Genomic DNA, 14,845 nt, shown 5'->3' on the forward strand with positions numbered 1-14,845 from the left:
TTGTAAATTTTAAGGACCTTTATGGGGATAAGCATAAATGTTAGGGACTATTATGGGTCACGAATATAAAGTCAGGGTCATATATGTGTACATTTTGTTGAAGCTATATATGTATAATGTTTTCTGAATCTGGCAGGGACTGATATCAGCAGTGAAAGAGGTGATGCCTGATGTGCATCACCGTTTCTGCGTCTGGCATTTATGAAAAAATTTCAACAAGAATTGAAAGGACTTACAACTACGAGAACTTTTGTGGGAATGTGCAAGGGCAACAACATACCAAGAATTCAGAGATGGAATGGACAAGATCAAAATGTTAAATGAGGATGCTTGGGCATATTTAGAGAAGTGGCCGATGGATGCTTGGACCAGAAGCTCATTCAGCCATATTTAGGAGTTTCTGTTTTGTGTAATTATTCTTTTCCATCGTACAATGACTAGATGGTGAATTGTGATCCAAATGCCTTTTTGATATGTCATGCTTTTGATGAAACTACAAATAGCAGCATAATGATTTCTAGGCTGCCTTTTATCTTCATCTTTTGTTGTTTTTTTATAAACAATGAAATTTATCTTAATATACTATGTTTTGTGGTTTACTATTCAGGTGGAAGCAGTTTTTTTTTTATTTTTTTGATAAATAGTGAAATATATCTTAACAACAGTTTCATAGTTAACAGCATTTTTCATTCCATCAACAGGCAGTTTTTTTGATAAACAATGGAATTTATCTTAACAACAGTTTCATAGTTAACAACATTTTTCATTCCATCAAGCAGTTTTTTACATCAAGTGTTCATAACACGCAGCGGAAGTAATAAAGTAATCCTATTGATTTATTTTGTGCTTAAAACTTTATTGAAATAAGATGGGTTAGATGCCAATACCTGAGTACCCTAGTGAATGAAAACTTTCTCCTTCGATAGTACGAAGGTACTATGTGTATCCACACCGATACTGATCCTTGTTGTCAACTCCTTGACTAATGGATTTAACTGAGAAATTTCTTGCAACTCCTTGCACCAGCAATTCTTCACTAAGAATTGGAATATTTGTGTATGTGGAGGTAAAAGAAAAACTTATGTGTTCTTTCTTTTATCATATACACATATATATAGTATGAGATTAGTGACTGATTTGTGAATCAAATTACAATTTAATTTGAAACAGAATCAGTTGGGATCTTATCCATATTTAAAACTCATCATAGAATAAATAATTAATTATTTAATATTCTCAATTATCATATTATTATATTCATGGTGCTAGCAAAGAATATAATAATATTCCATTTGAATTAATATAATTATTTATTTGATCAAATCAAAATAATAATTAAATGATTATTTACCAAGGATTAGAACACTCGTTAGTGTGTGACCCCATAGGTTCAATACTAAGCGGGTAGTAAATTAGTCATACTAAATTTACTAATCAAGGTTGGCGTCTAGCAACGCTCCTTGATGACCCGATAGTATGAAGTAATAATATTTTTATTATGAACCCAAGATGAACAAAAAATACAACTCCTTCCATCTTTTCAGCTCTTGGCTAACTTTTAGAGTACGGTTTAATTGTCAAACTCTAACTTGTTACCATTATTATAATGAATTATGAATGACTTAAGAAACTCATTTCTTAATTCATTCAAACCCCTTGGCCAAGGCATTGTTTATTCAATTCATTATAATCGTAGAGTTCAAACTCATTATCATAGTTGATGGATTCCATTTTGACTAATCATTAATTCTACAAGTATTTAAATCATACCCAATGTCCATTCAACTAACACCGTAGGGTGTTAGGTGTCCGGAATCAAAGTATAACAAATACATTGTCAATTACTATGATAGTCGCAGGTCAAAGGAAAATTCTAATATTATGTTCATCATAAGAATATCCTATTGACAAATATACGGTAACTATAACCATTAGAAATTCTTATAGTGAGTCAGTTCAATGGTTATATCTCTCTCTCTCTCTCTCTATATATATATATATATATATATATATATATATATATATATATATATAATTTAATAAATGAGATCTATTAATCTTCATCCAATGAAGACTATTATATATATATTAATCTATCCGAATCACTAATGTCCCATTTTTAGTGATTCTACGATTAAGAACAATTTAAATTAAAAGTACTCAAAAAACGTATATCTCATTATTACGATCCCTATCGTAATTATTCGTTTCTAATTTTAATTAAGGACACTATCATAAATTATAAAAGTTTATTCTTATAAAAAGAAATAATAATAATAATAATTCACAATAGTATTTTGTTGGACATACACACTTATCTCCAACAAATACAAACACAGCTAACACTAACAACTGGGTAATCACTTTTTGCATCTGGACATCCTCCTCCAACCTTCGAAGCCTCCAATCAAAATTCATCTTCACTTCATCACCACACGATTCTGACTTCTCAACCTATTCCTCATTCACAGAATCTGCCCGGCCCACACAAAAAGCCCGCAACATCTCTTTCCACTTGTCTGTAACCAAGAAAGGATCAAAGTTCAGAGAGGAACAACACAAGAATAGTCAGGGGAGGAGAATCATAACAACACAAGTAATTATTCTAACCCACATTATAGTTGGAGCAGCCATAAAACAGTTTGTTCGGATTCGAATCTGTGACAGACCATCTGAGGACCGGCCTGCAGCCACAGCCGCACCATTCTGGCGGGACCGATCTTCTGCTCTTCGTTTGCGTTCTACTCCGGTTCCAGCTAGATGGGGAACGAACAGAGCTTCAACCTGCAGTGCTACCACCACCCATCATCGACATGAGTAGCAGCCCCAGCTGAAACTGTGTGAGAGTAGAAACAAGTGTATGAAAGAAGAAGAAGAAGAGATGAACAAGACGAAGGGATGAAGTATCTGAATTTGGGGATTTAGGGTTATATATAGTACGAGGGACCAATATGGGTACAAATTGCAAATTAGCCAGCTCAGTTAGCCGTTGGGAGCCCTCCAGCGTGGCAATCTGCGTCCATGTCAGCGCTTCGGTGATGAGTCATCACCTGAAATACGGCCAGGGACCAATTTGAGTGCTCGGAGCTCTATCTGGAGGACTACAATGAAAAAATTGGGATCTTAGGGATTACTATGAGTAATTGCGTGAATTTCAGGGACAACTATGGATATTTACTCAAAGGATTACATATACTACATTAGTAAAGCAGGATTTCTCATGTGGGAGGTGTGGAAAGCAAGAAATCAAATAATTCACCGGAAAACAGAATTAAACCCAAACATGGACATATTCAAGGCTAGATTACTAGAACATGAGCATGCAGAGAGAGCTGCTGAGAAATTAAATGCAACAAGCCAACAACACATACTACAAGAAGAGGAGAAAGAAAAGTTACCTGCCATCCACCACCCAATGATGGGATAAAATGCAGCATTGATACACAGGCAATAGTTTTACATGGATTATAGAAGAAGGACATCGATCAGCTTCACAATCCAATGAATCCTCATAGTTGGTGCTGCATCATTTGAGGGGGAAAAGATAGGAAAATGTGTGTGCGCTTCAAAATAGATTGAATGAATTAGGATATTTAGGTTGGGTTGGGATTGGGCTGTGTTGTTCTGTTGGGTAGCTCGGACCTTAATGGCCCATGTCCAAAAAAAAAACTTTTTCTCATTATTTTTTTATTACTTAATATTTTTAACAAAATTTTTAATAATCCAATTTGAATATCTCAAGTTCTAACTAAAATATTTTAAGTTTCAAATAACAATATATATTAAAGAGGCAAAACACTTTGATCTAAAATTGATATTTTTTAACCTAGGAATTGATTTTTTTTTTGTTAATTAGACATTGCTTATGCAGACAATACAATAAAAAAATAACCAGATTAATCCAAATAAACTGATTAATCCGTTTCGTCCAACAATTTTTTTACTTCTATTTTAAGGATCAATATATACTTTAGAAAACATTTCAGGTGCACTGGGAGTACCAGTACACCAATTATTTTAACCGTTGATTTCAATTAATATATATTATGTTTTCTATACTTTAATTTGCTCACTTATTTAAACCAATAAATTACTTTATCAGTCCTAATCAAGTTTGGGCGATCTGTGTGACAACTATACAAATACTTTAATTAATACTTTATACTTACTTTTAACTTTTATTAATCTTTACTTTTTATTATTATTAATATTATTAATTTTTTTCATTGGCGAGAAATGCCCATACCTCAAACATCAAACTTTGGTTTGGGATAACTTAATGCCGATTGCCAAGGTAGGAAGCACCCTTCTCATAGGGGATTGGCCAAACTCAAAACTCAAATTAGGACCATAAACGCCACCGTATTGGGTCCACGCATGATACCATTTTATTTTATTTACATTTAATTCAAAAATAAGAAAAGCACAACACAGCAGAAGAAAATGAAGAAATAGATTTTAGTTTTTGTTTCTCCTCAAAATTTTCAACTCCGTTCCGTTTTTTCTCCCAAATCCCCACTCCCCCCCCCCCCCACGTGGAGCACCGGATCCCTTCCTCCTCGCCATTAACCCTCCTTTTTCCGGCGACTTCACGGCCCGCTCCGATTATCCTCCGCCATGAATCCCGAGTAGTACGTTCCTCTCTTTCTCTCACTCTCTCCGGCGAATTGTTTTATTTTTAGTATTGGTTTTGATTCTCTTGTGCTTCTTAGTGAATTGTTTCGATAAATTCGATTCATTTATCGTGATTTTCGTTTGGAGTTCCTCGAAACATTAATTGCCGTCGTGATTAGTTGATAACCCTAGATTGGATCAGCTTCATGAATTATGCTGTGTGGAGGTTGATTTTTCTTTTTTTTTTTTTTTCCCTATTAGAAGTTGTTTATTATTATTATTATTATTATTCAAAAAGTACTAAAGTAGGTTCTGTGGAAATAGACTTTTACATTTCGAATTGTGTCCTTTTTTGGGTTAATTCAGTGGTACCTTGATCTTGTCTATTATTGGTGAGCTTCTGTGCTTTACTTCCGAATGTTGTAACATTTTAATAAAAATTGACCAAAAAAAAAAAAAAAAAAAAGAAAAGAATTAAAGAAGCGAGAGTACAAACGAGAATATTGGTTTATGATTGAATTATGATTCCGTTAACCTTCATTTATTTTATTTTATTTTGTGAGAGGTGGGGGAATAGGTAGAGGTAGTTGCATTCCAGATTCCTGAATAGATTTTTCTTTTAACTGACTTAGGTAAGTGTGATGAGGATTGAGGACTTATGGCCCACCTTTGTAATTATTGCTTCCTACAATAATGCCAATTGATAGGATTTAAGATAACAATTGACATGAATTTCACCCTTGTATTATTACATCATGTTTTCGGGGAGATGGGAGATAGCCTGATGGCTTTGAATAAGTGGATCCTAAGGAACTTGCGAAAGTACTTGTCAAAAGAGATTTAATCATAAAGAGGCCAAGTTCAGACATGATTCCTCATAGAGCTCAATAATGTCATTTGATCCATGTAGCCGCTTAAACATTGTTGTTGTAGTAGTAGCAGTACATCTATGTTTGTCTCAGTGTGCATGAAATGATTTTGGTTGCCGATGAAGCTGAGTGTCTGAAGCTGATCTTTGTCATTAGTTGGGAAACTTAATCTGTTGTGGTTATATTTTGCAGTGATTATCTGTTCAAGCTCCTACTTATTGGAGACTCTGGTGTTGGAAAATCATGTCTTCTTCTGAGATTTGCTGTAAGCTATCTACTGCTTCTAATTCTAGACATTTTCTTTGTTGTGTTCTTTTGCCTTGCTGTCATTATTAGTCTTTGAGTGAAAATGTGATGTGTAATAAAGTAATCTTTGAAGCATTATATATTAAATTTATATGCATTACTGTTGCTGCTAAATGCAGTAGTTAAATCAATTTTATTGTTTATTTCCAGGATGATTCATACATTGAGAGCTACATAAGCACCATTGGAGTTGATTTTGTGAGTACATTTACAAATATTTAACTTGAACACATTTGAAAAATGTGTTTTAACTGATCATCTCATGTTGTTGTCTGTAGAAAATACGAACTGTTGAGCAGGATGGGAAGACGATTAAACTTCAGATTGTATGTATTTGATTGCTTTACTTGCTAACATTTATTTTTAGTATCCTTAAGAAATACGTTTTAATATTTCTGCCTTGTTTATAGACCATGTGGATCACGGAAATTGATGGCTGTATTGATTTGTTGTTTCTTACATTGCTTTACAATCTGTTATTGTAGTGGGATACTGCTGGACAAGAACGGTTTAGAACAATAACAAGTAGCTACTATCGCGGGGCACATGGAATCATTGTGAGTGATGAATCTCCTGACATTTAATTTTAATAGTACAATGACAATTAGGTCTTGAAGATTTCGACTTCAGACTAATTAGTCTCTGAAGAAAAAAAAGTACCAATTTAGTCCTCCATGATAGCAAACGGTGGATATGTTATGTCTTTCTATCAATTTATCACATAAAACTTAACGGTTGTATTTATATGTACCGTTAACTACTGTGACATGTCTATTTATGAAAGATTGTTATATAGATAACTTTTAGGGTGAAACTTCACCTGTTTTAGTAGAATTTGTAATGAATAGAGAATAATTGATAGAAGTTATATGGAAACTCAAAAGATAATGAATGTTTCATTGTCCAAAATTACATCGTTTCCATATTCATGTGACAGCAATAGGACATGCACCACTGTAGATAACAAAATACATAGGCAACTCCATTTCGTTTTATACTATCCATTGACGGCAGGATATACATGTCCACTGTTTACTATCATGGAGGATCTAATTGGTACTTTTTTTTCTTCAAGGACTAATTAATCCTAGGTTGAAATCTTCAAGGATCTAATTGTCATTTTACTCTAATTTTAAATATTGAAAATTCCCTATTTATGGAGATCACTTCAGGTACTGACTGATTTTTCTTTGCTGGCAGATTGTTTATGATGTGACAGATGAAGAGAGCTTCAATAATGTGAAGCAGTGGCTCAGTGAAATCGATCGCTATGCTAGCGACAACGTCAACAAACTCTTAGTTGGAAACAAGAGTGATCTGACAGCAAATAGAGTTGTCTCATATGAAACAGCCAAAGTACAGCTTTAATACACATTACTCAATTTTCAATTATTTTCTCATGAAGGAAATAACTTCAAGTCTTCAACTCTGTGTTCAATGTTTCTGCCAGTGGGGTGATTAATATTGGTCTTGTTTCTGCTTCAGCATTTGTAACCCGTTCTTTTCCTTGTTCTCCTATTGCAGGCATTTGCTGACGAAATAGGCATTCCTTTTATGGAAACTAGTGCAAAAGACTCCACAAATGTCGAACAAGCATTCATGGCCATGTCTGCTGCCATCAAGAATAGGTACTTTGTTCCTGATTCTTTTTTAATGATAGATGATAGATATTAAAGAAAATCAAGTTTGATGTCACTATGGAATTAAGCCCGGGAAAATATTGGTTATTGCCTTCTTGGGAGAAATTATACTTTAGCATAATTTCAAGTCTATCTGATGCTTATTTCTGTAGCTGAGGTAGTTAAATACAATTGAAGCATAAATGTCATTTTTTTCTGAATAATAATAATAATAATAAAAGGTATATCACTAAATTGTGTTACTGATAGTTGATTTGAGAAATCGGTTGTGTTAAAAAGGTAACAGTCCATATCAAATAGATAATCAAATTGATATCAGATGAAATAATAAGGTGTTCATGGAACTGCCAATTAGAGATTGTTAAAATTCTAGGTGGAAATATAATGACTGTTGTTGACTTGTTGGCATTGGAAACAAAGTGATAGACACTAGATAGAATATCTATAGATGGACCCAAAAGAGGAGTATGAATTATGATTGATAATTTATCAACGGTCTTTTGAGAGCTTTAGTTACACATCTGAAATTTATGCTGTTCTCTCTCCCTATGAACATTTCCCTTCTATTTTTCTGCATTGATATCTTCCAAGCATGTTATCTTATGCTATGTTTGCGACATCAATATAGAATGGCGAGCCAACCAGCCGCAAACAATGCAAGGCCTCCCACGGTGCAGATCAAAGGACAGCCAGTTGGACAGAAAAGTGGGTGTTGCTCTTCCTAGTCAGATAATGTTCAGATCCTTTTTCCCTTGATCTGCTAGTTGCCGTTTCGCTTGTAAGATTTGTCATTTCAGTAAGTAGTGGATCAATGTCATATAATTTGTTCTGTGGTTTGGGAATTGGCCTAGATGATCCCATTCTTTACATATACTTAAATGGTGTGTTTGGGCTTATTATATTAGCACTCGTTAATGATAAATCTATATCTTCCAGCTCATATCTTCACTAAGGTAACACCAAGTTTTCTTTCATTTTCTGTCTTAAAACTCGAAATTGCATAATATGTTCCGTATAATAAAGGTGTATCTAGTTCTAGCTGTCACTTCCTGACTTGTATAAAAGAAAAGGTTCTAAGTTCCAGCTGGTATATCTTAACACACATTAATGAAGCAAGAAAAGATCTTTTTATTGAAAAGGATATATATATATATATATATATATATATATATATATATATATATAGTGTATTGAATTATTAAACGCTCCAAAAAGTTTTCTTCTTCATTCCTTGTTAAAAGTATTAGAAAAGTACGAAAAGTTGAACGCCGACTGCAAAAGCGTTAGTTTCGTAGCTCATCATGTCGATTTGAAAAGCAAATGCTCTCTATAAGCATTTATATTCGAACTTGTTTTGGATTTTGATTAATCAATTCAATATTGACGGTATTGGCTTATAGCAAAAAAAGAACCTGTTCATACAAGGCCGATATTGAACTTCATGCCCCATGGCACAACTAACTTAAAATGAAGTTCTATTTCTAAACGTTTTATTAATAAACGTATGATGATTCAACGTAGTTAAAGCCTCTATATAAAGGTTTGAGTTACTATTTTACAAGATGCAATAGAGAGAAAATAAAATAGACTGGATTACAATCATCGCAAATATGATATGTGGAAAAAAAGGACATGGTATTTTCTTTTTTTTAATGCGTTATGGTAATAGACAACCTGATGATAATAGACAACCTGATGATATTATAAAAGCAACTCAGAACAATCGACTTGACCTATCACTTTTATAGTTATAAATGGGCTCCTAGTTTGAGTTTGACACAAGATTGCAATATACTTTATAGGAAACATTTCAGGTGCATCGGGAGTACCGGTGCTCCAATTGTTTTAACCGTTGATCTGAATTATAAAAAATATATATAATATATATTAATTGAAATCAACGGTTAAAACAACTGGTACTGCTCCAATTGTTTTAACCGTTGATCTGAATTATAAAAAATATATATAATATATATTAATTGAAATCAACGGTTAAAACAACTGGTACACCAGTACTTCCCGTGCACTTGAAATGTTTCCTACTTTATAATTTTGGTGAGCATAAAACTGTCCGACTTGATTTAAGCAATTGATCTGTATAAACTATAATACATTAAATTATGAAGAAATCAACCTAATTAACGTAGAAATCAACCTGCACAGCGAAAACAATTAATCATTTTAATTCCTAATGACGAAATTCCATTAGAAAGATATCAAGTAAAAGCTTTCGATTTTCAGATCTTAATGCCTACTGCAAAACTACTGTAGAAGATGCACAAAACCAAACTACTTCATGAGTGCAGCATTAATATTAGGCTCACGTTTCTATTTTTTCTAATATTTTAGTTATTTAGAAAAATAAAAATACAAAGTTGCATTTTAATGCGATGCCAAACGGGCATATTTGAAGCAAAACTGAGGATTCAATCTATAAATAAATAAGGAAACTCAACAACATTTGATTTTATCCGCCACCATAATAACCCCCCAAATGTCAACCACAGTAAAAAACAAAAAAGACATGACAGAGGAAACGGCTACATGCGATTAAGGGAACAACCTAAATTTACATTGTAAAGAGTCATAATAAAAGTTGAATAACCCTTGTTCTTCTAATTCAGGAAGAAATCCAATGTTTGTTTTTCCTGTTTAAGCTTAAAATCATAGAACCCCAAAATTGTAAAGAAGAGAGGACAGACAGGGAAATTTTTGGAAGGGTTCTTGGAATGGAAACCTCACTTGCCACCCAAGGTTGGGAAGTGCCCAGGATCTGCAATCGACGGGGCTTGGGTGTTGCTGCCAGCATTTCCACCATAACCTCTAGAACCTTGGCCACGTCTGGCACGTCCGCCTGGGTTGTAGTACCTTTCTCCTTCGGCAGGCTTCAGAAACTCATTGATGCTGACAGACTAAATTTACCCAGAAATCCAAAATTAGCCCGTAGAAGAAAATACCAAAAACAAAAAACATTGACAGTGCCAATTAAAATCCATAGAAAAATATTATCAGGGTATATTGACGCTTGAATCAGAGAGATCCTTCAAGAAGGAACACAAACCGAAATTACCCATCAAGAACAATACAACCATGCAATGGTGACAATAAAGTTGAGTTGAAAAGGACAAGGAGCAAGAATACATACATGGGGACACAACAACAGCCTCATTTAGATCTCAAAAAGAAAAACCACAAAACAAAGAATAAATCAAATGCCAGATGCATAACATCTCCTGGTCTTGCAAAGGGAGTCAATATCAGCATCAACAATGTACAGGCAAATCCACAAACAAGAACATGACAACTGACAAGTAGTCACAAAATAACCAACTTTACAATGAACTAAAAGAAATAAAGTAAAAAGATCGTGTGTTCAAAAAATGTAATACTCAACCCTTTTATTTAAAATATCGAGTAACCTGGATCTAAGCAATGGTTTCCATATTTATTTGAGGATAGGAGTTCACTATTACTACAAAACTCGGTGTTTATTTTAAAAGATAAAATTGAACCAGTAAAATCAAGGTTATGGTTAAAAAAAAAAAAGCAAGTGCATAAGGATGCACCATAAGTTAAATAAGCAACTAAATTATCATTTAAACCAAGTATTCGAGGCAGATAGATTTGATGGCTGATAGCCAAATAATCCTTCATGGAGCTAAAATTAAAAGCTAGAGTGCTAAAAAAGACAGACCTTCTTGGATTTCTCCTCCTTCTCCAAAGCATCTTTGCGCTTATCCTTGTCCGATCCCTGAAAAGATAATTAAGACATCAATAATTGTTTTTGAGATAAAAAATATCATACAGCAGTAACAACAAAGACTTCAACCAAGTAGATTGAACTTATTCCCTCTGTTTGCTTTACATAGATCAACAATGGGTCCATAGAAATTAGAACAACAAGAAACAGCTATAAAAAAAACAAAACTAAAGATAAAATCTCACCAACTTAATGAAGATGTCATGGTTGTCTTTCTTGCTTGACAGTGGCTGCATGGATTCAAATTCCTTAATATCCACCTTTCTCTCCTCAGTTTTGAGCGCTTGTAATGCCTTCCGTTTCTCTTCCAGCACCTTCTCATATTCCTCCAATGTCATCTCCTATCAAAGTATAACATTATTTGGTAATGAACAAATAACAGCTGATAATAGTAAACTTTGAAAAACCCACTAAAAGAAGCAACCATGTGTTAAGACAGCAAGAACAAAAAATGCAACCAATCATTTTCTTTCTCATGATCCAAAGGCGTAGAAATGTCAGAAGATATACAAGAAAAGGCAATATTTAGTGAAAAAGCTTTAATTGAGCCGAACACTCACCTTCTCCTCCGGCTCCTTTTCTACAGCTTCATTGGCAGGATTGTCCTTGTTTGCATCTTCTGCAGCTCCCTCGCCAGCAGGGTTCTCCTCACCCACAATCTTTTCAGTTTCATTCACTCCCTCCTCAGTCACCCTACACAAATTTCATACAAGTAGAAAATGTAAGTAAAAAGGACCTGTCGAAAGCAAAAAAAAAAGAAAAAAACTCTAAAAGACTAAAACCATGCAGCGAGTATATTTGTAATATATATTATGTAAAACATAATTGCTTACGGAGCAATTTCATCAGCAGGGGTTCCCCAGTTACCACGCCCAGAGCCTTCACGTTTAAGTTCATTGCTGCAAATAGAACAAATGATATCAATGTTGATAATTGATAGAAAAACTACATGAAGAAAGAAACCACTAGTAAGTAATGATGTTCACCCGCGGCCTGTCCCACTGCGGCGTTCAAGTCTCCGTGGACGCCCTTCTTCGCCAGCTTCGCCATTGCTGAAACCTCCACGACGACCACCAACACGATAAGGCCTCCCAACGCCATAGCCACGCCTTTCTGAAGGCCTCCCATCATCTCCTTCAAAGGCAACTTGGTTTGCAGGGCCTCCAGCAGCAGGGAATGAGGTATCATCGCTTGGAGAGTCACGGTTAAATCCAGGGCCCCCACGACCACGTCCATATCCTCGTCCACCTGCTCCTCTTCCACCTCCACCACCACGACCACCACGTGATGATTCATTTTTTGCATCCCTCACTATAAAAGAGACAACGAAGGTAAATGAAGACAAGAAATGAATTCAACCAACATTATCAATGCAATCAACCATTCAGGAACTAGTACAGCAGAAAACATATTCAATATTATCTTAACACCAAAAAATAGTATATACACACCAACCGGCGAACATTCAATGCTTTACACAACAAATAATGCAAGAACTTTACAGGTTAACATTTAAATGTATCCCTATAAATTAATTTCAATTAGAAATTTTACTAGTATTCCCTACATAAAGGAGTCAAATTCCGCAGAAATTTATGAGCTTATGCAAACATCCAGAACACAGTGAGAGTATGTTCAACCGTATGAGCTTATGCAAATGCAGAAAAAAAGCATGCTATCAGATCCCCTATGATACATTAATACTCCATTTACAACAACAAAAATAAACAAATTAATAAATGCAGCTGAAAAAGAAATGATGACGTGTTTAAATCTCATGTACACGTGAACATTTATGTAGACTAAGACAGCAACAAACAATATAATTTGAAAAAACCGACAACATAAAAACACCAAGACTCATCATGTGTCTCATACTGCAGGATCAAGCAAAACCTAAAAAGCAAGCATGTGCCCAGCAAAGACAATATATAGTACAGGAACAAAAACACCCAGCAGATAAATCTCAGTTCACTATTGAAACCCATCAATAAAAGCCAGCATATTTTCAATACCCAAAAAAAAAACAAACTTTTCAACAAAAAAACAAAATTAAAATAAAAAAACCCAAAAATCAAACAACACAAAAAGGGAAATGAAGAAATGATAAACGAATAAATCAATCAGAAAAAGGAATGCTCACCAGCCTGAGAAGGAGGAACAGGCTTAGAAGGCAACTGAGCTGGCGGCTTCTGCTGCTGAGCCGCCGCCGAAGCTGAACCCTTCTTGGGTGGAGCCACCGCAGCAGCCATAGCTTCCGCGGCGGCGAGTTGCTGCGAGGGGTCCTCGGCGTCGTCACCTAACAAATCGAAAGGGTTGGCCGTCGCCATTTGTGGAAAACTGTGACCGACAGAGAAGAAGAAACCCCCCTCACACGAAACAGAAACCAGAAAGCTCTCTTCTTAGGGTCTGAAATTAGAGATTTTTGGAGTCCATCGAGAACGGAATAGAGATCGAAGAGAGAGAAAGAAGAAGAAGAAGAAGAAGAAGAAGAAGAAGAAGAGTGAAACTGAAAAACCCTAGCAGCCGCGAGAGAGAGAGAGAGAGAGAGAGAGAGTGAGAGTGAAACCCACAGAGAGCAACCTAATCTCTAATTCCAAATTCAATGAATCTATTTATTTATTTGCGGTATTCGGTTGGAACTTCTACTTGCTTACAAATGCTTATGCATTGCGCCCATTTTATATTATTATTATTATTAATAAAAATAAATATACTTAAAAGTAAAGATATTGATCAAAATAATTTTAAAAAATAAAAATGATAAAAAAAAGTTTTTAAGAGATAATATTAGTATGTAAAAAATAACAAAATAATACTATCGTGCTTTATAAATGGTAATTGACTTCTTGCATATTTGATTAAATACATTATGAAAATATTTCAATAATTATTTTAAAAATACATAAAAAAATCAATGCAAAGTTTTTTTTTCAAAGGTAGTATGTTATATTTTATTAATTATTAAAAAATAAAATACGCAGATGTTTAAAAATAGGACAGCATAAAAAAGGTGGAAATTTTTTAAAATAATACACTAAAGATATTCATCTAATAGTGCATAATCAAAAAACGAAGAAAATTTTTAAAGAAGAAAAAATAATAATAAGTCAAATTGAATAAAACTAAGAGTTTGTCTCATGGAGACGACGATTTAAATGAGTTCTTTGGATTTCACAGAGCAACTTGATAGAACTTGCTAGAATGGTAGACAGTATTGAAATAGAACCTTCAAAAAGTAACTGGTTGCAAGCTTTGCAACAGTTCTAGCAAATAATGGCAAGCAATTGAGGATTACGGTCAGCATTTTTCAACAGGTTAAGCTTCTCTGTTGATGCAGCTCACCATGTCCAAAAATTGTTAAGACTCTGAGACCATACTTCTTTAATTCTAGAGCAATCGATCAAACAATGAGTGATTGTTTCTATTGCTTCATGACAGCAGTGCCATATTGGCAATATAGATAGGATGCGGCAGTGAATCTGAGCAAGCACCGAAAGCCGACCATGGAGAGCTTTCCAGATAAATAGCTTAATTTTGTGAGGCAAGTTCAACTTCCATTGATCAATCCACGACTTTTTTGGTTGTATATAATTAGGCCAAAGTTTCAGAGGTGGATGGTGAAATAAATAGCCAATTCTGTAAGTTGAAGTTAT

General features: G+C 34.4%; 2 protein-coding genes across 2 annotated transcripts; one reads left to right on the top strand and one right to left on the bottom strand.

The window, feature by feature from the left end:
• The first annotated feature begins 4,227 nt into the window (after positions 1-4,227).
• Positions 4,228-8,369, top strand: LOC112775622 (ras-related protein RABD2a). The gene is made up of 8 exons (XM_025819376.3): positions 4,228-4,631; positions 5,676-5,748; positions 5,940-5,987; positions 6,068-6,115; positions 6,275-6,346; positions 6,990-7,145; positions 7,314-7,417; positions 8,058-8,369. Exons 1-8 carry the CDS (start codon positions 4,618-4,620, stop codon positions 8,152-8,154), a joined length of 612 nt encoding a protein of 203 aa, XP_025675161.1. The 5' UTR covers positions 4,228-4,617; the 3' UTR covers positions 8,155-8,369.
• Positions 8,370-9,835: 1,466 nt separating this feature from the next.
• LOC112779621 (RGG repeats nuclear RNA binding protein A) lies at positions 9,836-13,844 on the bottom strand. The gene is made up of 7 exons (XM_025823948.2): positions 13,333-13,844; positions 12,176-12,500; positions 12,023-12,088; positions 11,750-11,882; positions 11,375-11,530; positions 11,124-11,180; positions 9,836-10,341 (listed from the first exon to the last, which is right to left on the bottom strand). Exons 1-7 carry the CDS (start codon positions 13,517-13,519, stop codon positions 10,168-10,170), a joined length of 1,098 nt encoding a protein of 365 aa, XP_025679733.1. The 5' UTR covers positions 13,520-13,844; the 3' UTR covers positions 9,836-10,167.
• Between the last annotated feature and the right edge of the window lie 1,001 nt (positions 13,845-14,845).

This window comes from Arachis hypogaea, chromosome 19 (genome assembly GCF_003086295.3).
Source record: "Arachis hypogaea cultivar Tifrunner chromosome 19, arahy.Tifrunner.gnm2.J5K5, whole genome shotgun sequence".
Classification (NCBI taxonomy): Eukaryota; Viridiplantae; Streptophyta; class Magnoliopsida; order Fabales; family Fabaceae; genus Arachis; species Arachis hypogaea.

Coding starts and splice junctions, on each gene's coding strand:
- LOC112775622 (XM_025819376.3), top strand. Junction 5,749..5,939: donor GTCTTCTTCTGAGATTTGCT/GTAAGCTATCTA, acceptor GTTTATTTCCAG/GATGATTCATACATTGAGAG. Junction 6,116..6,274: donor AGACGATTAAACTTCAGATT/GTATGTATTTGA, acceptor CTGTTATTGTAG/TGGGATACTGCTGGACAAGA.
- LOC112779621 (XM_025823948.2), bottom strand. CDS start 13,519: ATGGCGACGGCCAACCCTTTCGATTTGTTAGGTGACGACGCCGAGGAC. Junction 12,501..13,332: donor TGTTCCTCCTTCTCAGGCTG/GTGAGCATTCCT, acceptor TCTCTTTTATAG/TGAGGGATGCAAAAAATGAA. Junction 11,883..12,022: donor CCTGCTGATGAAATTGCTCC/GTAAGCAATTAT, acceptor AAATTTGTGTAG/GGTGACTGAGGAGGGAGTGA.